A 24821-nucleotide genomic window follows, 5' to 3' on the forward strand; every position below is an offset into this window, starting at 1 on the left:
AGGAGCCCAGTGTGGCTCTACAGCCCATACCATGCACACTACCTACCAACCCAGAGCCAAGCAGGTAGGAGCACAAAGCACCCAAGCAGAGCCCAAAGAGCTGGAGGGCACACCCTTGTCTGCAGAACCCATGCACTTGCTCATATGTGCCCTGCTACCTACATACACCGCCCACCCCAAGCCTGCACAGCCGAGATGCCCATCTCCTGCAGAGTTCCTCAGGCCGTACACAGGCAAGCCCACGTATATGTGCATTCCCCTTGTGAGCACAAAGCCATACGTCCAGGTAGAGAGAGCCTGAGTGACAGGAGTTGGGGACATGACTTGCCCACACAGTAGCCTCGGGAGCAATGTCGGTCTGCTGGCGTAGCCAGGCCAGGGTGAGGGGGTTGAGTTCAGACCCAGAGCAGGTGGCCCTGCAGCTGTGCACGGCCTAACCCTGCCAATTTCATCACCCACTTGGACAAGCCAGGAGCCCTAAGGCAGCGTGCTGGCATCCAGAGAAAGGTGAGAAATCAGCAGAGAAGGGGGGGTGTCACACAAGTCTTGCTTCAGGCAAGCCATGACCCTATGCAGGCCCCTTTCCCTAGGTCTCAGCACAACACAGGCACACACCCACCCACCCCTGCCCTTGGCAAGGAAATGAATGGTCCAGTGACCCGCTTTTCCAACTTGAATGGCTTAAATACTCCACAGCCTGGAGCGGGCCAACCCAGCGGGTCCATCTGCATTTTAACGACCTCCCAGGGTGATCCAGATGGCCTAGGGACCACTTTGAGAAACCCTACTAGAGATCTAGGGGATTTCATTTTATGACACTAGGGAACAGGGAAATGGCCAGGGATGAGGGAAAGAATAGACATTAAAGACACCGGAAACACTCATTCAGGTCGGTAAGAATGACAGTCCAGATGTGGCCCTCCAATTCCTCGCTTCTCAACACCAGCTGTGAACATGGTCAGAGGTCACTCCTGCCCCAGGCCCCTCCCCCACCCAAGAAGTCACTGCAACGTTATCTAAAGTATTTGTTTAATAACAACAAAAGCCCACCCCCATAGAACTATTGTAAAACAATATTCTCAGCCAATGATCATTGTAATATACAATACAAAACATTTCCTCAGAAATCTGAGAAGCATGAAATGTGACCATTTAAAAAAATGTCTGCTTTTCAAAAAATAGAAACACACGGGGTTGGTTTAACCCCCTCCCCCAAAGTCTCTGGAGGCTGAAAGGTCTCGGAGAGAGGGTGAGCCTCCGCTGGTAAACCCTCTAGCCCCCTGGCCATATCCGCGAAGAGTCCGGTGGCCGCGGTAGTCTTTCCCCGGACTCTCCTGGAGAACCGAGAACACTATTCCTCTTGCCTCCTGAAGGGCTGGAGTCCGTCTGGTCCCTCAGTGCGCCGCTTCAGCGACACAAGATGCGATCGTCGGCTGGAACACACGCCGCCTGTGAACACCAGAGCGAGATAAGGCATGAGACAGGATGGAAGGGTGAAGCTGACTCCACGATAAAGGAGCCAGCTATTTCCTATTAGGCGCTCCTAAATAGCCACGCACCCGAAAAGCAAGGCGGACATACTGCTAACCCCTCCCCGTGGCCTCAGTTTCCCCATTCACAGGAGAAAAATGTGATGTTCCGACTCGGAGCTCACCTCGGCTGCCAAAGCACTGATCTCGCCATTCAGGGTGCTGAGCGGAGCCCGAACGGGCAGCCCCCGGCCTCCGGCTGACCCGACTTCGGATTCCGAGTTCAGCTCCAGCTGCAGGTCCCTGATGTAGTCGATAACGTGCTGCAGGATCTCCACCTTGCTCACTTTGCGGTTCTGAGGCAGGGTGGGCACCAGTTCCTTGAGCCGTGAGTAGCAGCCGTTCATGTCGTAGAGCAGGACGTTCACCTGCTGTTCGTCCAGCAGGGCCGGCAGGCGCGTCCCGGCGCAGCGCGAGATGGCTACGCTCTGCTCGGACAGACCGAGCACAACCTCGCCCGCGCCGCCCGCGGTCCTGCCCGCCTTCAGCGAGCAGCTGGGACCCGCGGTGGCCGCGGCGCTGCCACTGGCGACCTTCATGATCCTGAGAACAGGCGGAGAGAAGCGGAGATGTCTAAGAAGAGAGTGCAGGAAGAGAGCGCAGAAGTTGAAGGAAGGTTGTACAATGAGAGGGCTGTGCGCTGGAGCCAGGCTTTTATAAGGGCGGACTCAGGGCGGGTTCAGAACGTTCAAAAGCAGCCAATGGTTTGTTTGGAGGCGTGGCTTAGCGCGCCCTCGAGTCCCAGCTCCGTGCATCCCTGGGTTGGTGGAAAGGTAATGGGGCTCAAGAACAGAGAGGGTGGGAGGACATGGGCAGAACTGCTAGTGGGCTCCTCCTGAAGGAAGCCAAGAGCCTAAACTAATTTAGCGGATAACAAAAAGACCCCAGGAATCAGTTTCTCGTGGTCTCGTTCTGTCTTCTCCAGGTCTATTTTGCAGATGAGAGAAACAGACAGAGAAATGGCTGGCTCTGGGGTGATCAGTGGCTAAGGACTGACTTAGGATTTCCAGATGCTGTCGGAAGATTAGGTTATGATCTGCAGTTATCAAAGCTGAATTTTACTTTTATATTTATTTATTTTTGAGGGTTTTGTTTGTTTGTATTGAGATTGAGTCTCCTGTAACCCAAGCTGGACTCAGAATTTGCTCCATAGCGGAGGAGGATGACCTTGAATGATCCTCATGGCTCCACTTTCCTGTTGCTGAGATCACAGGTGTGTTCTGCCACACCACGTCGAGAGGGATTTTAAAGGAAGGCCTCTCTTACTCTGAACTTCGGGGCTGATCCCAATTTCCAGAAAATGAACCGTAAAGTCGTTTGGACCAGGACCTAGGTCCGTTGAACTGGGAGCTATACCAGGAACATCGTTAAAGTGAAGGACACAGTCTGAGTCTGAACTAGATAGAAAGGTCGCTGCGGAGTGGGACGACATCCCCCAGCTCTACCCTAGGTTTGCAGCCTTTTGCAGAAAGGTCCCAAATCTACAGCAGCTGGGGTAATTTTTTTTAAATTATTTTCCTCCTCTTTTTGCTAGATTTTTTTTTTTTCTCTTGAAACCTTCGGAGTAAGCTCTCCCTCCCACAAAGCAGCAGCTGCAGAGATCACCCCCTCCCTTTCCTTTCCCGGGCTGGTCTGTGTCAGCGTCTCAACAAGCAGCTCAGACCGTTAGACGCCAGGCCCGTGACGTCACCCATTCATAAAACCCGGACGGGCTGTCAAGCTGGCGCCGCGCGGGCGGTCGCCATGGAGACGGCAAACTGGGCTGGAGCATTCCCCGCTTCGCCCCCCCTCCCCTGAGCCTGTCACCTGCAGACCTTGGGCGGGAGGCCTGGGAATGCGTTCCTCGTGGGCGCGGTCGCTGACCAAGGGTCAACTTACCTCCCCGCCCCACACCTGCTGAGTCTCCTCCACCCAGCCCCACAGCTCGGGTGGTTTAGGATGTTTTCTCACACCCTTCCACCCCAAACCCCTCACGACCGAGGCCCCTCCCCAGCTGAGTTGGATTCCTACACTGAGATTACAGGTGTGCTCTGTCACGTCCTGTTCTGAGACACATTTTAAAGCAGGCCTCTTTTGTTCTGGACTCCGAGGCTGACTCAGTTTCCAGAAAAGGAACGTGGAAGTTCCTAGGCCCAGGACCCTAGGTCTGTTGAACTGGAAGTGATACCTGGAACGTCTTTCTTTAAAGTGGAAAAGAGTCTGAGACCTGAAGAAGATAGACGGGTCGCAGCATAGGTGCATGTCACCCGTTGTCTGGTTTCTATAATACCCACAGACCAGTAGCTCTTTCTGGAACCGGAGCTGTGTGAAGTTAGTCTTCATCTGTCCAGTTCTCTTTATTCACAAAACCTCCCAGGGGCTTAAAACCTCCCAGGAGCCTTAGCTATTGTCCTGGAAGCACCGAGGGTGTAGTTCAGATGGTGGATGGTGGACAACGGGAAGCCCTGGGTTCTACCCCCAGCAAGCCATAAAACCTGTGTGGGGAGCATGCCTGCAATGTTCTCAAATCGTAGAGGTAGAAGGATCAAGAGTTTATCCTAGCTGGGTGGTGGTTGGACTCTGGAGGCAGAAGCAGGCAGATCTCTGTGAGTTTCAAGGCCAGCTTGGTCTACAGAGTGAGTTCCAGGATAGCCAAGGCTACAACAGAGAAACCCAGTTTATCCTAAACCACACATTGAACTCAAGACCAGGCTGGTATTTGGTATATGTATGTGAGGGCCTGTCCCTCACTCTCCCTCCTAGAGAGGACAGGCAGGCCACCTGACTTCAGAGCCCTAGACAACCAGAAGCAGGAAACTGAGGCTTGTCACTTCTTAGTCAAAACCACCTCAAGAAAAGGATAAAATACTATATGCTCCCTAGGAGAGGGTGACATCATAATCTCTCGACCCCACAGCAACGAATTCATACAAGTACTTGCTGCACCTCAGAAAACCAGGAAAAATGACTAGTGAGACCAGCTTTGAAGGAGAGACTGCCACATCTGTAATCCCAGCAGTCGCCAAGCAATGAGGCAGAAGGACCTGAAGGATTAGGAATTTAAGGTCAGCCTGTTCTAAAAATAAAGAAAAGAAAAAGCGACGTATCAATAAGGAGCTGAATTCCCTCCTCCCCAACTCCTTACAGACTCCGGTGTTCCCCAAACAGCTACAATAATATCACGATAGGTTTGAACTTTGTACTGCTCAGAAGACTTGGGGTTGGTGGAGCTATGGCTCACTAAGCACAGGAACTTTGCAGCCAAAGCCTGGAGGCAGGAGGAGTTCTATCTCCAGGAGCCACAAGGAGAGAGCTGAGCCCTACAAGTTGTCCTCTGCCTTCCACATGCTCATCACGCATGCACAAGACACCTCCTCCTAGACACAAAATAAATAAAAACATCAAATTAAATAAGTAATTAAAGAGAGAGAGAGGGAGTTGCTTAAAGGTCTGGAAAGGCACTGGGCCACCAGAGAAGGGAAATGGATTGTTAATTAATTACTAACAACTAATCATTCATTACCCCACAGATTCTACTGTAGTCAGTTCCTATGAAATCTACACTGACAAGCACAGAGCTCCCCGCTCAAAGATATTCACTGCTGTGCTGTCTCAAGAGGCGGGCAACATAGAGACACCAGCTCTGCAATTCTAGCAGGAGTCTTTGGGAGCCGAGGAAGACAGAGTGCAAGTTTGAAGCCAATCTAGGTTATACATTGAGTTCAAGGTTGGGCGGAGCAACTGTGGAAGATCTCATCTCAAATTTTAAATTTTAGGGGAAAAATACAAACATTAAAAAAAAGTTGTGCTTCTTTTTTTAAATTTGTTAATTTTGATGGGGCTTACTGTGTAGCCCAAGATGGCCTTGAACTCACAGAGATCCCCTCTTTCTCCTAAGTGCTATGACTGAAGGCATGTACCACCATACCTGGCCCAAAATTTAAAAATTGTTAAAGGGTCAAGCCTGATGGTTTACCCCAGGAAGCCTAAGCGTATAGGAGGCAGAGGCAAAGACCACTGCAGGTGGGAGGCTGATTTTGACTACAGAGTGAGTTCCAGGGCAGTCTGGGGGAGAGGGGTTAAATAAGAGGCTGGAGGTGTGACTCAGTGGTGGAATGCTTGTCTAGCATGTGCAACGACCTAGATTCAACTCTCAGTATCACCAAAGGCAGAGAGAGAAAAACTATGTAACTCAAGAGGATTGGCATTGTGCAGAGGCTAAGAGGACAAGGCCGGCAACAGGTTTTTTTTTCTTTCTCTCCCCCCCATCCCCCACGGCAGAGCCTCATGTCTGGCCTCAAACACACCATGTAGCCAAAGCTTAAAGTTCAGCCATAAACTCCTGACACTCACCTCTGCATCTCCAAACCCCAGTGCTGGGAGTTCGGGTGTGTGCCACCACACCAAGTCCTGAATGCATGTGTCTGTTTTTGAGACAGGGTCTCTCCCTATGTAGCCCTGACTGGCCTGGCACTCTCGAACCAGGCTGGCCTCAAACTCATAGAAATCAGAATGATGAGATTAAAGACATCACTGTACTGTCTATGAATGTGTTTTTGAACAGAAACTTATATAGGGCTGTGGGTGTAGCTCCACGGTGCAGCAAGTGTTTAGTGTGTTGCAGGCCCTGGGTTCACAGTCAATAGAAACAGGGAAAAGAGGAAGAAATAGATGGGAAAAGAGGGGAAAAAATTTATTTCAATATTTCTTTGTGTAGAGGTCCACCCCTCACAGGCCTAGTTTCTACCTCTGGGCCCGGTTGCTTGCTGAGATGAGATCAAAGCCAAGAATGCTTTAACACAGTAGGGAAAACAGAAATGAAGGGACAATTAGAACCCCAAAACTGAAGTATGTGAGCGTGTGTAAGCACCCGTGTGTGCAGGCTCTGTATGTGGAGGTCAAAGGACAACTTGTAGGAGTTGATTCTCTCCTTCCATGGTCTCCTCCTTCCACTGTGGTACCACCATGGTCTCCTTCCACCATGGTACTACTGTGGTCTCCTCCTTCCACTGTGGTCTCTTTCTTCCACCGTGGTACACCATGGTCTCCTCCTTCCACTGTGGTACCACCGTGGTCTCCTCCTTCCACCGTGGTACCACTGTGGTCTCCTCCATTCACTGTGGTACCACCGTGGTCTCCTCCTTCCACCATGGTACACCATGGTCTCCTCCTTCCACCGTGGTACACCATGGTCTCCTCCATTCACTGTGGTACCACCGTGGTCTCCTCCTTCCGCTGTGGTACCACCGTGGTCTCCTCCTTCCACTGTGGTACACCATGGTCTCCTCCTTCCACCGGGTACCACCATGGTCTTCTTCCACTGTGGTACCACTGTGGTCTCCTCCTTCCACTGTAGTATCACCGTGGTCCTCCTCCTTCTACTGTGGTCTCCTCATTCCACTGTGGTCTTTTCCTTCCACTGTGGTCTCCTTCCACTGTGGTTTCTGGGGATTGAACTCAGGGTCTCAGGATTGCATGTTAGGTGCTCCTACCTGCTGCTCTCTCTTCAGCCCTGAAACGGCCTTAACTGTTCAGTTCTGTGCTTGCCATTATTCTCCTAGTAGGACCACAAAATCAGCTCATCATACTAGATGCCCTGGAAACAACAAAAGGAGTTCTCTTTTCTTTGTTTCTTTCCCTTCCTGAGGCAGGGTCTCAGGACTAGACTCCACTTAACTACGTAGCTGTAACTGCTGATCTTCCTAAGATCTGGGATTGTAGATATGCCCCACTGTGTCTGCTTTATGTGTTGCTGGGGATCAGACCCAGGGCTTTGTGTACCAGGAAAGTTCTCGATGAGCTGAGCTGCAGCTCAGCGGTCCTCTTATTTATTCTATGTATATGGATGTTTCTGCCTGTATGTGCATCTGTGTGCCATGTGAGTCCCTTGTGCCTGTGCCCTCTGGGTCAGAAGAGGGTGACAGATTTTCTGGAACTGGAGTTATGGACAGTTGTGAGCCACCACGTGGGTGCTGGGAACTGAGCCTGGATCCTCTGGAAGAGCAGCCAGCACTCTTAACCTTTGAGCCATCTCTTTAGCCCCTGTACTCTTTCCTTTTTTCTTTTTTGAGGTGTGATTCAGATTGGTCTCAAATTTCTGGGCTTGAGCCATCCTTCTGCAGCGGCTGGGACTGCAGGTGACAGTCACCACACGGATACTACCAAAGTGCCTGGTGCTGGAACTAAGTGTGTGTCACTGTGCCTGACATGGTGGAGGCTTCCTGGTTGGGGTGATTTCTTGTGTTAGATAATTTTCTCACCGTTGTGATAAAGTACCTTACAAAACGACTCAGGGAAGAACTGGTTTCTCTTGGCCCGCAGGAGACAGTCTATCAGAATGGGGAAGGGCACGGCAGTGTGAGCGTGGTCCATTGGAGTGGGGAAGGGCACAGCAGTGTGAGCGTGGTCCATTGGAGTGGGGAAGGGCACGGCAGTGTGAGCGTGGTCCATTGGAGTGGGGAAGGGCACAGCAGTGTGAGCGTGGTCCATTGGAGTGGGGAAGGGCACGGCAGTGTGAGCGTGGTCCATTGGAGTGGGAAAGGGCACAGCAGTGTGAGCGTGGTCCATTGGAGTGGGGAAGGGCACGGCAGTGTGAGCGTGGTCCATTGGAGTGGGAAAGGGCACAGCAGTGTGAGCGTGGTCCATTGGAGTGGGGAAGGGCACAGCAGTGTGAGCGTGGTCCATTGGAGTGGGGAAGGGCACGGCAGTGTGAGCGTGGTCCATTGGAGTGGGAAAGGGCACAGCAGTGTGAAGTCCCATATCCAATCAGGAAACACAGAGAGACAATGCTGGTGCAAAGTTCAAAATCCAAAAATTTCCTTTTTTTTTTTTTCCAGTTTGGAACCCTGGGTCTTCTTAGCTCAAGCTTTTTGAAACGGCTCTCACAGACATGCCCAGAGGTGTGTTTCTTAATTAGCTCTAAATCCAGTCAAGATGATAGTAACTTTTCCTGTGTGCTCTATGGGGAGGCATGGGAGAAGCATGCTGAATGAAGGCAGGGCACCATTAGGCAAGGCTGCAGGTGTGCCTTCACACCTGTCAGGGAAAGCTTCTGCAGTGAGATTTCTGTCACCGGGCCTCCCTTTCTGTCATGCAAATGGCTCAGAGTGCTCCCTCTGTATCAGGCGTTGTCCTAAGTATTAGCCTAAGCCTGAGCTCAGAGGGCAGGGGCCCAGCTGTTCCAGCCAGCGCTGTAGCGCAGCAGCGATCTTTACAGGGCAAGCCCTTCCGAGAGGCCCAGGGACCAGGCGCTGTGAGGAATCAACAACCCCTGGAGTAAGCAGTCACTTCATGCCCTATCTACAGAATGGCGAGCTTCGGAGCACACAGTGTGCTGGTGGCACGGCCTCTGTGGGGTGTAGGGGAGACTTTGTGGGTAAATCCACACTGCCGTGTGTCTCCGTGGACACACACACTTCCAGTCATCCCTCAACTGCCCTTTCCCATAGTCTTGGCTCTGAAGGCTCCAGGGCGGGCCTGTTTGGTGCCACGTGACCTGCTCTGGCCCTGGCCCGGCAGCTGCTCCCCAGATGTGCCCACAGCGAAGTCTTCCAGCAGCCAGGCCGGCGCCTCTGGGCTGGGACTGAGGGAGCTTTGGGGAAAGACCTTGGGCTCTGGCTGTCCCCACCCCTGCTTGTAACTAGAGACTACAGCGTCCCCCATCCCACCCCAGGACTCTGGCTCAGCCAACATTGTCTGTGCCCATCTCACCAAGAACAGACCCCAAACTTCTCCCCCTCACCCACCCCCACCCGACCCACGTCCTGCCCTCCCATTTCTCTCTCCAGCCTTTGTCTTCCTCTAACCAGCTCCATCCGGCCTTGCAGCCCTTGCCTTGGATGTGCCCTCAGCCTAGAGCATTTACCAGGCAGATCTCTGCAAGTGTGTCACCCCGAGGTCCCAGGTCAAAGGTCCCCTCCTCACTGGAGACCTGGGACGCCCTCGGCTATTCTGTTTTACTATCTAAGTGATCTTTGTCTTGTGCTCTCTTACCCACTTCCTTCCTCTTCCCATCCTCCACCCATGGCACTGTGAGCTCTAGAAAGCAAGGAGGATTCATGGGCAGGGTGAACCTGTAATCCCAGCACTCAGGTAGAGGCAGCTGGAGAGCTGGAAGCTTGTGGCCATGCTGGATCGCGTAGTCCGACCCTGTCGAGGGGAGCAGGGGAGCAGGATCAGTGACTCACTGAAGAAGTGCATAGCTCAGAAAAAGTGAGCAACTTGCTCAAAGTCACACAGCATAGTACTTGGAGCCGAATAAGTTTTAGATAAATTGAGTTAAATAATGAATTGTTCCCCTAAGGTCTTCAGTTTCCTCATTTGCAAAATGAGGACAAAGATTGCACTTGGGCCTGTGCGGATGGTGCAGTGGAGAAGGGGAAAGGCACTTGGGGCCAAGTCTGACAACCTGAGCTCTGTTCTTGGGACCGACCCACCTGAGAAAAGGTGAAACCCAGCTTTTACAAGTTGTTCTCTGCCCTCCACACAAATGCATACACGCTAGAGAAATAAATAAAATATAATAACAAGATTAAGTTTAAAAGTTGACCGTAATCCAGAGTTAGGGTTAATGTTTAGCTCACAAGAAGTGCTCTAAAATGGGAGCCAGGACAGGCAGTTTTGTATCTTTGCTGGGATCTCCTTTATCTAGCCCCCAGATCCAGCAGGAGGTTGTGGCGCACGGGGTGGGGGGGGGGGGTCGGGGAAGGTGGAGTGGAGCGGGTGGTGGTTTGCACATGAGGTATGTGAAGGCTGTGACCTCTCTGGCCTTACCACTCATGGAATCATCTCTTTCTGCTCTGGACTCAATTTCTCCATCTACACAATGGAGTCCATAGCCAGCCTTACTGTAGGGTTCTGAGCTGAGTCTCCTGGTGGTTCTAGGGAGTGTGATGACCCAGGCCTGGACCCACTTTTTGCCGTCCACCCTGGTTTCCCAAAGAGGCCCTAGAACAATGGGCGGGAGTCTGGAGCCTGGTAGTCTGGGCCCCTCCCCAGGTTCCTGCAGATGAAGGGGGTGGGGCCTTCCTGTGGCTGGACAAAGGGCTGGTGCCCCCATCCCCCAGTGTTTCCAGTGACAAGGATAAAGGGCAGAGCCTATGCCAGGGAGCTTCTATCTTAAGCTACCAAACCTCAAGTCAGCATACTGTTGTATCTATACATCCACACAGCAGAATATAGGTGCACCGACCTAGTGCCACATGAGTGTGCAACAGACACAGCCAGCATGACAGCAGCACACTCGTACACACAACCAAAGGGCAACCTGCCAAGAGGCACATTAACATGTATCTACAAACACCAATACAAAAATCTACACAAAGCCAACACACTGGAAAAGACACTCAGGAGGCGACACACAAACCACGGAATGGTTGCCCTCATCCCAGACGCACACAGCATGTGCAGCCATCCCAGCAACCCAAATAACACACAGATGGACACACCTTTCCTCCCCTGCACCAACCGGATCCACTAGCACAACACACACTTCCAAAGCATCATCCACAGGCTGGGTGATAGCTTGGGGCAGAGCGTGACTGGAGCACGCAGGAGACCCTGGGTTCCATTCCCAACACTGCAAAACCAAAAGTAACCAAGCACTGGCCTCACGTGCCAGCGTGTGGGAGGCTTCTGAAAGATCACTGGGAATTGGAGGCCAGCTCAGTCTGCACAGTAAGTTCCTAAGTTCCAGGTCAACAGGGGCTACATGCTGTGTGAGACCTTGTCTCCAAAAAAGAAAAAAAGAAAAGTCAAAGCAAAAATGAAAACATCAAAAAACAAACAAAAGCCTCCCAGTCATACCAAGGCCCATAGCTATGACAAGAACTCCTCTCTGAGGTATCTATCACAGTGCTTGTGTCCTGCCACTGTCAACCCACACCATGATGAAGATTCCGTGTTGGCTGGGTGATAGCTCGTAACTGTAATCCCAGCTACTGGGGAGGATCATGAGTTCAAGGCCAGCCTAGACTGCCTATTGGAGACCCTGTCTCAAAATAACAATAAACAAAAACAAAGAACAGACCAATAGATTCTAAAGAGTTTAAAATTAAAACAAGCAAAAACCCCAAAGATCCCCACACTCCCAGCCGCAAGCATTTGTATTCATGCACAGCCCCTTGGCCCCCAACGTGAATATATACTTCAGAAGGCCTCAGAAGTCCCACAGACATGCAGCCACAGCTCTCCAGACCTCAGGAGTCTCACACCCACGCATGCAGGCCTAGCCCTTTCCCAGGACTGTGGTGTAGGAGTTAGCCTGACCCTGGGGTGTACTGGGGCTCTCAGGCTGCAGCCTAAGCAAAGCCCAACAGAGGTGGGAGGGTGGGACAAGGAGATTGCACAAGAGGCCTCTGGGTGGGGCCCCAGCGGTTTCTGCGCGCACCCACTGGGGATGGACAGGAGCCTCCAGAGCTCTCATCAAGGAAGCAGCACCCCTCCCTCCCTAGCACATGACCTGGCCTTCCTTTGACTCACCTGCCTCCCATACACCTGGGTTCCCCCTCCCTCTGCTCCAGGGCCTGGAACCAGGGGAGCAGCTGAGGTTGAGGCTTTCAGAGGACCCCACCCAGCTCCCTGCCCATCCTTCAAAGCCTTGAGCACCCCCTTCCTGTCTTGCTCCACCCAACCTTGAGTATCCTGTCACTAAGGGGTGGCACCTCCAGCTACTCCCTCTTCTCGGGGCCCCAAGGAAGGACAGCTGGATTCAGACACTATGTGTGACTCACCACAATGCCTTCCTACTTTTCTTTTTAAAGTACCATTATCATTTTACTGAGGCCAAAGTGATGATGTGCTGGTTGAAAGGAAGTTAAGACATCCAGGAAGTTGGGCTTGGTGGCTCACACCTGCAATCCTAGCACTTGGGAAGCTGAGACAAGAGGGCTACCTTTAGTTCAAGGTTAGCCTGGGCTACATAGTGAGTTCCGGCCAGCCTGGGCAATAGCGGGAGAGCTTGTTACAAACACCACCGCCACAAAAAATAATGAAGAAGACATCCGGGGACATTGAAGGATGAATGGGAGCTTTTTTTCTGGGTGTCTCAGGGGCCCCAAGAATCTGTTTGGCTCCACAGGACTGAGCCAGTTCATTTTGTCACATCTCTGTGTCCTTATCGGTGAGAGTACGGACAGCAGATGCTCCACTTCTGTGAGGGTGAAATGATCAGGCCCGTGAGGATCTTGGCACAGCCTCCAGCAAAGTCAGCCTTCAGTACACACTGCTTTTTATTTATCGTTCCCACAACTATGCTCTCTCTCTTCGAGGCTCCACCATGGCCACTTATTCCATAGTAACTCCATGGAAGTAACTCACACTTGCACCACAGGGAAGGACTTGACTCCATGACTTTAGGGAACTCCATTCGTTCAGCTGGGAGTAACCAAATGGGAACAATTTGTTTGGGACACACAGATGTTGTCTGGAGCTGGCCATTGTCACCTCAACAGCACACTTCATAGAATCGTGAAAGCCCTATATTCTGGTAGGGGAAACCCCTGCATGAACACACTCTATAGTGCCCGTGTACCTTTCACAGCTGATTCAGCAGCCCTGAAACTCGGGTCCCTGTCTGGGGAGCTCATAGTCTGGAGGGAGAGACAGACTATAATGAGACCATCACCTCCCAAGTTCCCCAGGTTGTGATGGAGAAACCCAGGGATCTATGGGAGACAGTCCATAGAAGTCAAAGGGGTCTTCCCGTCAGAGGAGGCTGCTGCCCCATTGAGGCAAAAGTTTCTAGCTCCAGCATCTGCAGACCAATGGCCACACCACACTTCAAAGCAGGTAATTTAAAACGGTGGCACAGCGTGGGAGAAGGAAACCTCTGGTCCTATGCTGGTGGGTGTGGAAACCGGTAGGATCGCTGGTAGCTCTGTGGCAGCAAGGAGTAAAAGTGAACATTCGAATACCCTGTGACCCAGAGGCTTGCTTTCACTCCCATGGACAAACCTGGAGTCTTTCACACCACCCGCTGCAGATGTGGGCTGGGGCCCTGGGCACGTGCCCAGCACCTCCAATGGAACGCTCCTTGTCCTCCACAGGACAGAAGCGAAGTGACAATGGCCAACTGTGCAACATTCCATCTGGGCGTGCTAGAGGGATGAGGGCACTCAGCAAATACATGACAGATTCTGGCTAAGGGCAAATGCAGAACGACAGGAAAAACAAACACAGAAACCTCTCCAGCAATGTCAAGATGTTTCTGTGCAGCAAAGTCTAAAGCAGTGGTTTTTAACCTGTGGGTCATGTCCCCCTGGGGGTCAAATGACCCTTTCACAGGGGTCGCCAAGACCATCAGAAAGCACAGGTGTTTACATTAAGATTCATAGCAGCCAGGCAGTGGTGGTGCTCACCTTTAAGCCCAACACTCAGGAGGCAGAGGCAGGCGGATCTCTGTAAGTTCGAAGCCGGCCTGGTCTACAAGAGTTAGTTCCAGGACAGGCTACAAAGCTACAGAGAAACCCTGTCTTGAAACACAAAAACAACAACAGCAAAAATAGAAACATGGCCTGGAAGAAAACATGCTCAAGTCATGATAGACAGTGGGTGTGGGGGTGCTCCCCAACCAGCCTTGGAGGAAAGGGAGCACTAGGTACAGGGGCAAAGCTCTCTGGAGTCTGTCAGTCCTTACAGAAGGAAGAGGAGGGACTGGCTCCCTGGATAGCCTATACTGCTCCAGTAGGAATCCCAGCATCACACAGCAGTTTACCGCCACCTGTAATTCCTACTTGGGCACTGGCATGAATTTACCCCTCCCAGACTCCACCATAGACACGCAGCTCATACATAATAATCAGTTAAAAAAAAGAAAAGAAAAGAAAAAGAAAGTATGAGGCGGCTAATGATGTAGCTAAATTGATAGGGTGCTTGCCTAACATTCATGAGGGCCCGGGTTTGACCCCCAGCACTGCATAACCTAGGCATCATGGTCCGTGTCTGTGATGTCAACACTCGGGAGATGAGGCAGGAGGATCAGAAGTTCAAGGTCATCCCCATCCATTAAGGGAGCATGTAATTGCCTATGCCTAAACTCTAGAGGTAGGGTGGCAGAGAAACCCAGCGCAGGGCAAGTTAATGGCATCACCTCAAAACCAACCCAAAAACAAACCAAACAAACAAAACAAACAAAAAATCCTAGAACCAAGGCCAGTACCTTCTGGCCCAAGCCTGCACTGCTCAGAACTGAGGCAGACCTGGACCTTGGCCCCAGCTGATCCTGCTGCGATTTGGGACTGAGTACGATCGAGACTGGAAGAGGTTCGCACCCCGGCTTTGTAATCATTCCCCGCCAGGGCACCCGCCGGGGCAGATGGGATCCCGGACTGCGCGCGCTGGACCGTGGGAACGGACCGGCCGCCAGGACGGGGCAGGGCACAGATGGGGGGGGCGCCGGGGGCGGCGGCAGATGGGTGCGAGGCTGGCCCCGGCTGTGCGACAAAGGCGAAGGGCAGATGTTTGTGACCAGATGTTCGCGAGAGTGGGGCGGGGGCCTGGGAAAAACCTACAGGGCAGTTTCCTGCATCCTTCCCTCGCGGTCGTTGGGGAGGGCCTGGGAAGCCAGGGACCGAGATCCGGGTTTCAATCCTGTGTCTCAATCTGGGTCCACCGCACCCACACCATGCACCGCTGTTCCACCCTGATGCAGGGAGGCACAGGAGTCTGTGGGTGCAACCACAATATCCTGGCCACAGCGGGTCTCCAAACCTCCTACTGACCTCTGGCAGCCACTTGTGCAGAAACTGATGCAAGAATTGCCTGCCGTGCGGGTCTATAAGCCTGGAGGTCTTCAATGGCAAAGACTGGACCAAGGGCACAGCCCGTAGTGTATAGGGAGTGCGGCTAGAATCTAGAATCACAAAGTCTGTGGGTCCTCTACACCACACCTTCTTTAGCTTCTTGTCTGCCACGACTTTAGGAAACCTACCCAAGGATCAGTGGGGAACGAGCATGGTGTGGAGACAAACCCATAATCTCAGCTCTCAGCAGAAGGATCAGAGGTTAAATGTCATCCTAAACAAAGAATTGTCTTCGTGTCCTGGTCATATGAGGCTCCATCTCAACAAAACAAATTATCTGGAGGACTATGGGACAAGGCCTGGGCAGTGCTGAGATATTACAGAGACAGAAACGACTCCAGGCTTTGTCCTGGGCAGTTTTTATTTTAGAGGTGGGGACAAGGAGCTATGCAATATAAATGCATAACGTTATATCTCATATGAGAAATTACTACTACTACTACTACTACTTGAGATCATCTTGCTATGTAGTCTGGATTGGCTTGGAACTCAGGATACTCTCTATCTTGTCACCCCAGCCTCCTCTCCCAAGATGATAGGTACATACCCTTGTGTGAGGTGCAAAAGATAAACAATCTTTTTTATTTTTTAAAATTTATTTTTATTTTTGTGTATAAACTTTTCCTGCATACATGAGAGTGTATTGTGTGTGTACCTGGTGCCCAAAGAGGCCAGAAGAGGACATTGGATCTCCTGGAACTGGAGTTACCAAGGGTTGTAAGCCACCGTGTGGGTACTGGGAACCAAACCTGGGTCCTCTGTAAAAGTAACAAGGGCTCTTAACTGTTAACAGTCTGTCTGTCTGTCTGTCTGCACCGGGGAGGTACACAGAGGAAGAACAGAAGTTTAAGGTCATCCTTAGCTATATAATGAGTTTGGGGCCAGACTGAGTTGCATGAGCTTCTGCCCTGTCAGTTTTAAAGACTGTGTGTGTGTGTGTGTGTGTGTGTGTGTGTGTGTGTGTCTGTGTGTCTGTGTGTCTGTGGGTGGGTGGGTGAGGTGAGGGCTGGAGAGATGGCTCAGTGGTTAAGAGCACTGACTGCTATTCCATAAGATTCGGGTATAATTCCCAGCATCCACATGGCCACTCACTGTTGTTGCTAGCTCCAGTTCCAGTCCATTCCCTCCCAGACATATATGCAGGTAAAACACTAATGCACATAAGATAAAAAATAAAATAAAATAAAATAAAAAGGCCTGTGGGATGGTTCAGCTGGTAAAGGTACCTGCCACCCAGCCTGGTGAACTCAGGTCTTCTCTCAATCCCAGGGACTCATTTAGTGGAGGAAGTGAACTAACTCCCAGACATTGTCTTTTGACCTCCAAACCTACATACACACATGCATGCACGAATAAAAATACTTTAGAATTTAGTTTTTTGAGAAAGGTCAGCTTAATTTGTTATGCTTCTTTGAAAGAGTGAGCTCCCAGCATGGTCAGGCGGCCAGGGGCTCAAGGAGGACTCCCCACAGTGTTGTGTCAGCTTGTTTGAGAGAGCAACCAGAAAACAGACCTAATCAACAGCTGCTGGAAGAATGGCTGGATAAACTATGAATTCCTCGTGCCTCTGGGACCTCATGAGACAGCACTTTCCTCTCAGGAATCTGTCCTAAGGATGTGTCCTCAAACGTGGGAAATAACGTATGTCTGAGAAGGGCAGCCAGTTGGAAAAAGCCACACAGCTGACACCAAGGCACGACTCAAATCGTGGGGTTGTAGTCACTTTAGGGGATGAGGAATAGTGGAGCGTGGAATGTGGGCGTGCAATTTCAGCCCTTGGGAGGCGGAAGCAGGAGGCTGAAAAATTGGGCTTACCTACACTACACAGTGTGTTCCAGACCAGCCTGGGCTACAAAGATAAGCCTTTTAAAAAGGAACACATCCAGGCTTACTGCTGAATGCCTTTTAGACACCCTAGCACTCCAGAGGCAGAGACAGTGGATCTCTAGCCTGGTCTACAGAGTGAGTTCAAGGACAATCAGTGCTGCATAATAAGAAGTGTCTAAAACAAACAAACAAACAAACAACAAATAAAAACAACAGGCTGGGACTGCAACTCAGTATTTGCCTCAAATGTATGCAATCCTGGGTTTCATCTTCAGTGCTGTAAACGACAACACCCAAAACCTGGTGTGCGCCTTAAGATGAAAGGTGAAAGTTCTTCCTGTTGGCCTGAGTTCAGTCCTGAAAAGCCATGAAATGTGGGAGATGACCCCAGAGAGTGTCCTCTGACTGCCACACTCATGCCATGGCATGTGTATCCTTTTCCATGCACACACACACACACACACACACACACACACACACACACACACACGTAATAGCCCAGCAGTGGTGGAACAGGCCTTTAATCCCAGCACTTGTGAGGCAGAGGCAGGCAGATCTTTGTGAGTTCAAGGCCAGCCTGGTCTAGAGCTAGTTCCAGACATCTAGGACTACACACAGAGAAAAACCCTGTCTTTTTTTTTTTTTTTTTTTTTTTTTTTTGAGACAAGGTTTCACTGTAGCTTTGGAGCCTGTCCTGTAACTAGCTCTTGCAGACCAGGCTGGCCTCGAACTCACAGAAATCCACCTGCCTCTGCCTCTTGAGTGCTGAGATTAAAGACATGAGTCACCACCTCCTGACCTCTGAAAAACTCTGTCTTGAAAAAACAAATAAACAAACAAACCCAAACATCAACAACAACAAAAAATGGAAAACAGCAAAAATGTTTAATAAAATAAAATCTTTTTTGTTTGTTTGTTTGTTTGTTTTTCAAGACAGGGTTTCTCTGTAGTTTTGGAGCCTGTCCTGGAACTAGTTCTTGTAGACCAGGCTGATCTCGAACTCACAGAGATCCACCTGCCTCTGCCTCCCGAGTGCTGGGATTGAAGCCGTGTGTCACCACACCTGGCTTGCAACTTCTTTTATAACATTAAGATTTTCAAGGCATCTCCCCTGTCCCTCACTTCTCTTGTTAAGCAATGCTAGGACTCCAGGACCTCTCGTGTGCATGCTCACTAGGCAAGGGCTTCACCACTGAGCTGCCTGCTGCACACCCAAGCAAAACTAGTTCTCTTTATATTTATTTTAGTTTTTTTTTTAATTTTTCAAGATAGCATTTCTCTGTAGCTTTGGAGCCTGTTCTGGAACTTGCTCCGTAGACCAGGCTGGCCTTGAACTCACAGAGATCTGCCTGCCTCTGCCTTCTGAGTGCTGGGATTAAAGGTATGCACCACTACCACCCAGCATTTTAGATTTTTTTAAAAAAAATTTTAACTCTGTGTGTGTGTGTGTGTGTGTGTGTGTGTGTGTGTGTGTGTATTCCATACATATGTGGGTGACCATGGAGGTCAGAGGTGTCAGCTCTCCAGGAGCTGGAATGACAGTGTTATGAGCTACCCTGTGGGTGCTGGGTCCTCTGTAAGAGCAAGTGCTCTGAGCCCTTGGGCCATCTCTCCAGCCTTTTTCTATGACAATGCCTTACGTTGCTCCAGCTGGCATTGACTTACTATATAGCTCAGAGTGGCCTTCACGGTTGCATCCTTTTATTCCCATCTTTGGAGTACTGAGATAACAGATGTGTGCCACTGTATCTGGTTTCTATAGTGCTGGGGACTGGACCTGGGGCTTCGTGCCTGCTAGCGACGCAAGCACTTTACCAAGTGAGCCACATTTCCAGTTGTACAACACATATCTTTTTTATTTGTGTGTTTTTGTTTTTGAGACGAGGTCTCAAGAACCTGTAACTCTGGCTGGCATGGAACTGGATATGCAGGGCAGGTCTCAAACTCATAGAGATCCGCCTGCCTCTGCCTCTGGAATGCTTGTATTGAAGGTGTGTGCTACCATGCTCAGTAGAACATATTTCTTTCTCTTTCTTTCCTCCCCCCCCTTCACTCTTTTTAATTTGTTTGTTTGGTTTTGGTTTTTCAAGACAGTGTTTCTCTGTGTAGTCCTGGCTGTCCTGGAATTTACTCTGCAGGCCGAACTAGTCTCAAACTCACAGAGATCCTCCTGCCTTTGCCTCCCGAGTGCTGTTATTAAAGGTATGGACCACCATCCGGCATCAAAACATATTTATTTTTTTGTTTGTTTTTCGATACAAGGTTTCTCTGTGTAAACAAAATAAAAAAAGTAAAAATCCACAGAGCATCCTTTTTAAGGGCACAGCTGGGCATGATGGCACACACTTGTAATTCCAGCAGTTGAGTAGCAGAGGCAACTGAAGCAGGGGTTTGAAGTCTTCTTTTCCTACAGAGGGATTTAATGCCAGTCTAAGATCCCCCACGTCAAGGGGCTGGAGAGATGGTTCAGTGGTTGGAAGCGTTGGCTGCTCTTCCAGCGGATCCAGGTTCAGTTTCCAGCACCCACAGGGCAGCTCCCAACTGCCAACTCCAGTTACAGGGGACCTGACACCCTTACACAGACAGCCGTGCAGGTCACACACCAGTGCACATTAAAAAAGACCCCATGTTGGGCTGGAGAGACGGCTCAGAGGTAAAGAGCACTGGCTGCTCTTCCAGAGGTCTTGAGTTCAATTTTCAGCAATCACATGGTGGCTCACAACCATCTGTAATAAGATCTGGTGTCCTCTTCTGTACTGCAGGATACATGCAGGAAGAACCCTGTATACATAATAAATAATAAAAAAAGACCCCCATGTCAAAAACAAAAAAGCACAGAGTCACTGAAGCTGTTCATCTTCCATTTATTTATTTATTTCTTTGTTTATTAAGCATGCAATGTACTGCTGGCATGGAAGGCATCAGGTCTCATTACAGATGGTTGTGAGCCATCATGTGGTTGCTGGGAATTGAACTGAAGAGCAGCCAGTGCTCTTACCCTCTGAGCCACCTCTCCAATCTGTAGACCAGGCTGGCCTTGAATTTGGAGATCCATCTGCCTCTGCTCCCAAGTGCTGGGATCAAAGGTGTGCGCCACCATCCAGCTTGACAAACTGTTCTGGTCGGGTTTGGGATGAGATCCTATGGGCACCTCAGGCGAGATGTGGACCTTCTGCTGTGTTGTCCGTGTTTCTGCTCCTTGGCTGGTCTGGTGCTGCATTGCCTGTGTCATGCCGACTAAGATGACGAACCCGCAGTGGGACACTTAAACATGTTTAGCTTTAAACAAAGTGGAAGTCTTTCTTAGCTCACTCTCCTGAATGCTCTGAGATAACCAACTTGGCTGTTGGGGTGTGGACAGGAGGAGAGAGAGTAGGGAAGTGTGAAGATGCTATTTTACGTGGGGAATGGAGAGCTGGGGGAGCCAATGACTTCCAAGATCCCATGGGAATGGACAAAAATTCTGCTTCTAACTGTTGTTGACAAAATTCCCAACTCATCCCAATGCCCTTCCTTTATGTTGAGGTGGAATTGTATGTTTGAGGACTCATTTACTTCATGAGCATTTAAGGTCTTGGAGGCTATAAAACAAGTAGGAATAATGGTTCCACCATCACAGAGACCTGGCGAATGAAGTTTGGAAGGATCCAGAGCTCAGCACCTTGAATATGGGAGACCTTCATCACTGTGGCATGAATCTGTAGAGTGGAGATATGTGGTCATCATCTGGTCATGCTATAATTCACTCTAACATTCTGTTTTCTGTTTGTTTGTTTATTTTGTTTTTCTAGGCAGTCAAGGCAGGGTCTTGTTGTATAGTTTATCTTGACCTGAATTATAATCCTGGGCAGGCAATGAAGCTCAGTTGTATGTGCCTAGCACGCGTGAAGCCGTGCTCTATTCCTAAGCACCACATAAACTTGGCACACTTCTGTAATTCCAGTCCTCAGGAGGTAGAGGCAGGAGGATCAGAATTCAAGAACAGCTTTAGCCACACAGCAAATTCAAGGCCAGCCTGTGTACCTAAGACCCTATTCAATAAAAGAAATTGCAATCCTTCTGCCTCAGCATCTGAAATGAGAGCAGGAATTCTGGGAAGGTCCATCATACTTGGCTTTGATCTTTAGTTTTTTGTTTTTTTAAAGTATTTATTTATTATGTATACAATATTCTGTCTGTGTGTATGTCTGCAGGCTAGAAGAGGGCACCAAACCTCATTACAGATGGTTGTGAGCCACCATGTGGTTGCCGGGAATTGAACTCAGGACCTTTGGAAGAGCAGGCAATGCTCTTAACCACTGAGCCATCTCTCCAGCCCCATGATCTTTAGTTTTAAGTACCTACTGTGTGTCATGCTCTGGCCAAGTTCTGGAGAGACAGTGGTGGGTAACATTTGGTCTCTTTCCCTTCTTAGCTTCCTTGAGGTTTTCACAGGACCCAGTCATGATCTAACGCATTAACCGATATTAATAATGACCTAACATTCTTCCAGTTCCAGGATGGAATAGCAAAACTGCCCTCATCCCCCGGCTCTGCTGTTTGGGGGACAGATGTCTTCTCAGGTCTGGGTGTTCTCCTTTGCAAACGGGATCCCACTTGTGCCACTAGTAAGACCGTGGTGGGAATGCACGCGACAATCTTGTCCAGCTTAGTCTAGCTAAGTTCTTAAGAAACTAGAGGACTGGAACCAGGGCTTCCTGCATGGTGGGGACGTTAATTAGATTAGCAAATTTTTGTTTGTTTGTTTGTTTGTTCGTTTTCGTTTTTTGAGACAGGGTTTCTCTGCGTAGCTTTGGAGCCTGTTCTGGAACTCGTTCTGTAGACCAGGTTGGCCTTAAACTCAAGAGATCTGCCTGCCTCTGCTTCCCGAGTGTGAGGATTAAAGGCGTGCGCCGTGACCACCTGGCTAGATTAGTAAAATTTTTAAGGATCTCTAAGGAGGTTGGAGGGGTCCAGTCTGGTGTTTACTCTTGGACCGTGCTTCATGTTTCCGGCAACACACCCTTACTAGCCTGCAGTCACCTTGACATCGGTAGCCTGGCTTGGCACACTGAATTGCTAACACGCACAGCGTCATCCCCATTTGTTGAGGAGGAAACGCCGTGCAGAGGATGGCTGTGAGCCAAGTCAAGGACAGCAGGCTCTGGCTGACTGATTCCCAAGATCAGGGTCTTTGGGAGGTGGGGGCTGGGAGTCGGGGGCTCCTTCTCTCGGTCAGCTCCCTCCCTTCCCTGGGAAAATCCAACAGGTGGTGGGGCCACTGCACCGGGGGCCATTGTGTGGCCTAGAGGGTCCCGAGTGTGTGTGTGGGAAGATGGATGCCTTCATTACCATGTGAATCCTGGGAAAGCGCGGGACTGGAGTTGGGTGGGCGTGGGGCCGGGTCGGGGACTTGGCTGGCCCTGGCCAGACCAACACAGCGGCTAAGAAGTGGATCCCCACGAACCCTGAGAGAGCTTTTTAAAACTCCAGGTAATGGGAATCCTCCTCTCAGTTAGTTCCTTATTTTTAGGACATTTCCAGCCTATGAAGCTTAAACCGGACACAGACAGAAATAAGAATCTTTAAGGGGAGAAACACTTTTGTTTCTCATCCATACTTTCTCTGTTGCAAGTTCCAACTGCTGGCACTGACCTGCCAACTACCTATCACAGCAGGCTGTAGCCAGCAACTTGGTGGGAGAATTCCCAGCGAGGCTCTTCCCCACTGCTCCTCAAATATGTCCCAGGGAACTCCGGAGCGATTAGCGACTAGTTGATGAGCAAATTGTCAGAGGCAGAGTTTGGGTGCGGAAGCTAGATGTGGTCAATTTGGTCAGAGTGGAAAGGGCTGACGGTGGGAGCCAGGCAAGGAAGAGAGGGTGACATTAGGATGGCAGCAGTGTCCGGTGACCACGCATCCTCGCTTTACACAAATGAGAATCCACACAAAGAGAGAATGGCACAGGCAGAATGGGTGGTATCTCCTGTTTCTCTAATCCAGAGTTTCTGACATTTCTGGAGCTTTCCCTTGGGGGCAGAAAAGAAGAAGGCTACTTGGGAGATAGGGTGGGTGAGGAGACACAGAAAAATCAAAACTGGGAAGCTACCTAGCCAGAGAGAAATAGGGACCCCAAAGCCAGAGATAGCAGGCACATACACACACGCACACACACATTCCACACATTGCAGAGAGAAGGCAGAAGGGCATATGCTCACAAGTTGATACCAATAGGCCTGAAAACCTTTATAAACCCGTTCTTACCTGGTGTGCTCCTGCTCTCCACCAAGAAGCCCCCCCCCCATTCTCATAAATGCACACATTTCTGAGTGTACCAGAAACACAAGGGCATGTGGAGGGAAAAGTATAGGCAGCTACTGGCTTAGCCTGAGCTCTGGCACTCGACCAAAATGGGCTCTGATGGTAAAGGTCCACTTGGAAAACTCAAATCAAGATGCTTATCTGAGAGTCCAAGAAAGGAGGGATGAACACCAACTGCTAGCATGCCAGTTCAGCCAGGTGTGCTGGGAAGTCCCTCTGTGCCTGTAACCTTTATGATAGAAAGTGACAGGACAGCCAGAGTGATGTTTAGAGACTCTGCTCCCCAAAACCCAAAATAAGTAAGTAAGTAAAGAAGCAATGGGACTGGAGAGATGGCTCAGCTGTTAAGGGCACTGCTCTTCCAGAGGACCCGGGTTCAATTCTCAGCACCCACATGGCAGCTCACAACTGTCTGAAGATCCAGTTCCAGGGGATCTGACACCTTCATACCAATGCACATAAAATAAAGTTAAATAAACTATAAGAAATATTTAAAAAAAAAGAAGCAATATAACTTTCAAAAAAGGTCTTTAGTGTTATCAGTCCCTGTCTGTAGTATTATCTCCTCTGCCCTGCCTTCCCTATAGAAACTACCACAGAAGCTTCCTACGCACGCGCGCGCACACACACGCGCACACACACACACACACACACACACACACACACACACAGAGAGAGAGAGAGAGAGAGAGAGAGAGAATTACAATGGAGTTACCCTATAGTGAGACAACAATGCCCCTACAGACACTACAGGCTAATAAAGTAAAAAAGCCCAGTGCCAGTGCCAGGAATGGATTATCTCTTTGAAGTTGTAGGCCAATGATACACTCAGACATTAAAGACTATTGCCAATGCTAAGACAACTTGACAGTAAGACCCCCTTGCTGAAGACACTACATATGTGAATCACAGATCGTGGAGACATCAAGCTGGTACTGACCTGGAAGCTTCATCCCTACTGGCTAGTTTCCTAGTTCTGGAAGGTGCTACCCATGCTAGCAGATGAGGAGGGTCATCATCAGTCTCATCTGCTATGACGCCTGCCCAATGACACAATAGTGGCACAAACATCATGGGGATAACCAATCACTTTCTGGTTGGATTTAATTTCCACACCTAACACTATAATCAGGCCAAGAACCTATGGCTAGAGAGGTCATAGACCCTAGTGAAAACTGACCAGTAGTCTGCTAAATAGACACAGTATAAGATTGACTCCTAATGACTTAATTTTACACCCATAGGTTAGTGAACCTCTCAATCCTTGTCTGAGAAGTTTCTATTCATGATAGACGACAAGTAACACAACTGGTCAAGGTACAGAGAATAAGGGACAGCAGAATGCTCAGCCCTAAATGGGACATCTTTTTCACAATCCTCATCCCAG

The 24821-nt window shown here is 50.0% G+C and overlaps 1 protein-coding gene across 2 annotated transcripts; it reads right to left on the reverse strand.

The window, feature by feature from the left end:
• Positions 1–1012: 1012 nt before the first annotated feature.
• Id1 (inhibitor of DNA binding 1) lies at positions 1013–2068 on the reverse strand. Of its 2 annotated transcripts, none has more exons than XM_048445520.2 (2): positions 1655–2068; positions 1013–1449 (listed from the first exon to the last, which is right to left on the reverse strand). In XM_048445520.2, exons 1-2 carry the CDS (start codon positions 2066–2068, stop codon positions 1408–1410), a joined length of 456 nt encoding a protein of 151 aa, XP_048301477.1. In that variant the 3' UTR covers positions 1013–1407. The 2 variants fall into 2 exon arrangements, with proteins under 2 accessions (XP_048301477.1, XP_048301478.1); XM_048445521.2 differs by having other exon boundaries at positions 1644–2068.
• Positions 2069–24821: the final 22753 nt, after the last annotated feature.

This window comes from Myodes glareolus, chromosome 10 (assembly GCF_982192425.1).
Source record: "Myodes glareolus chromosome 10, mMyoGla1.1, whole genome shotgun sequence".
Lineage (NCBI taxonomy): Eukaryota > Metazoa > Chordata > Mammalia > Rodentia > Cricetidae > Myodes > Myodes glareolus.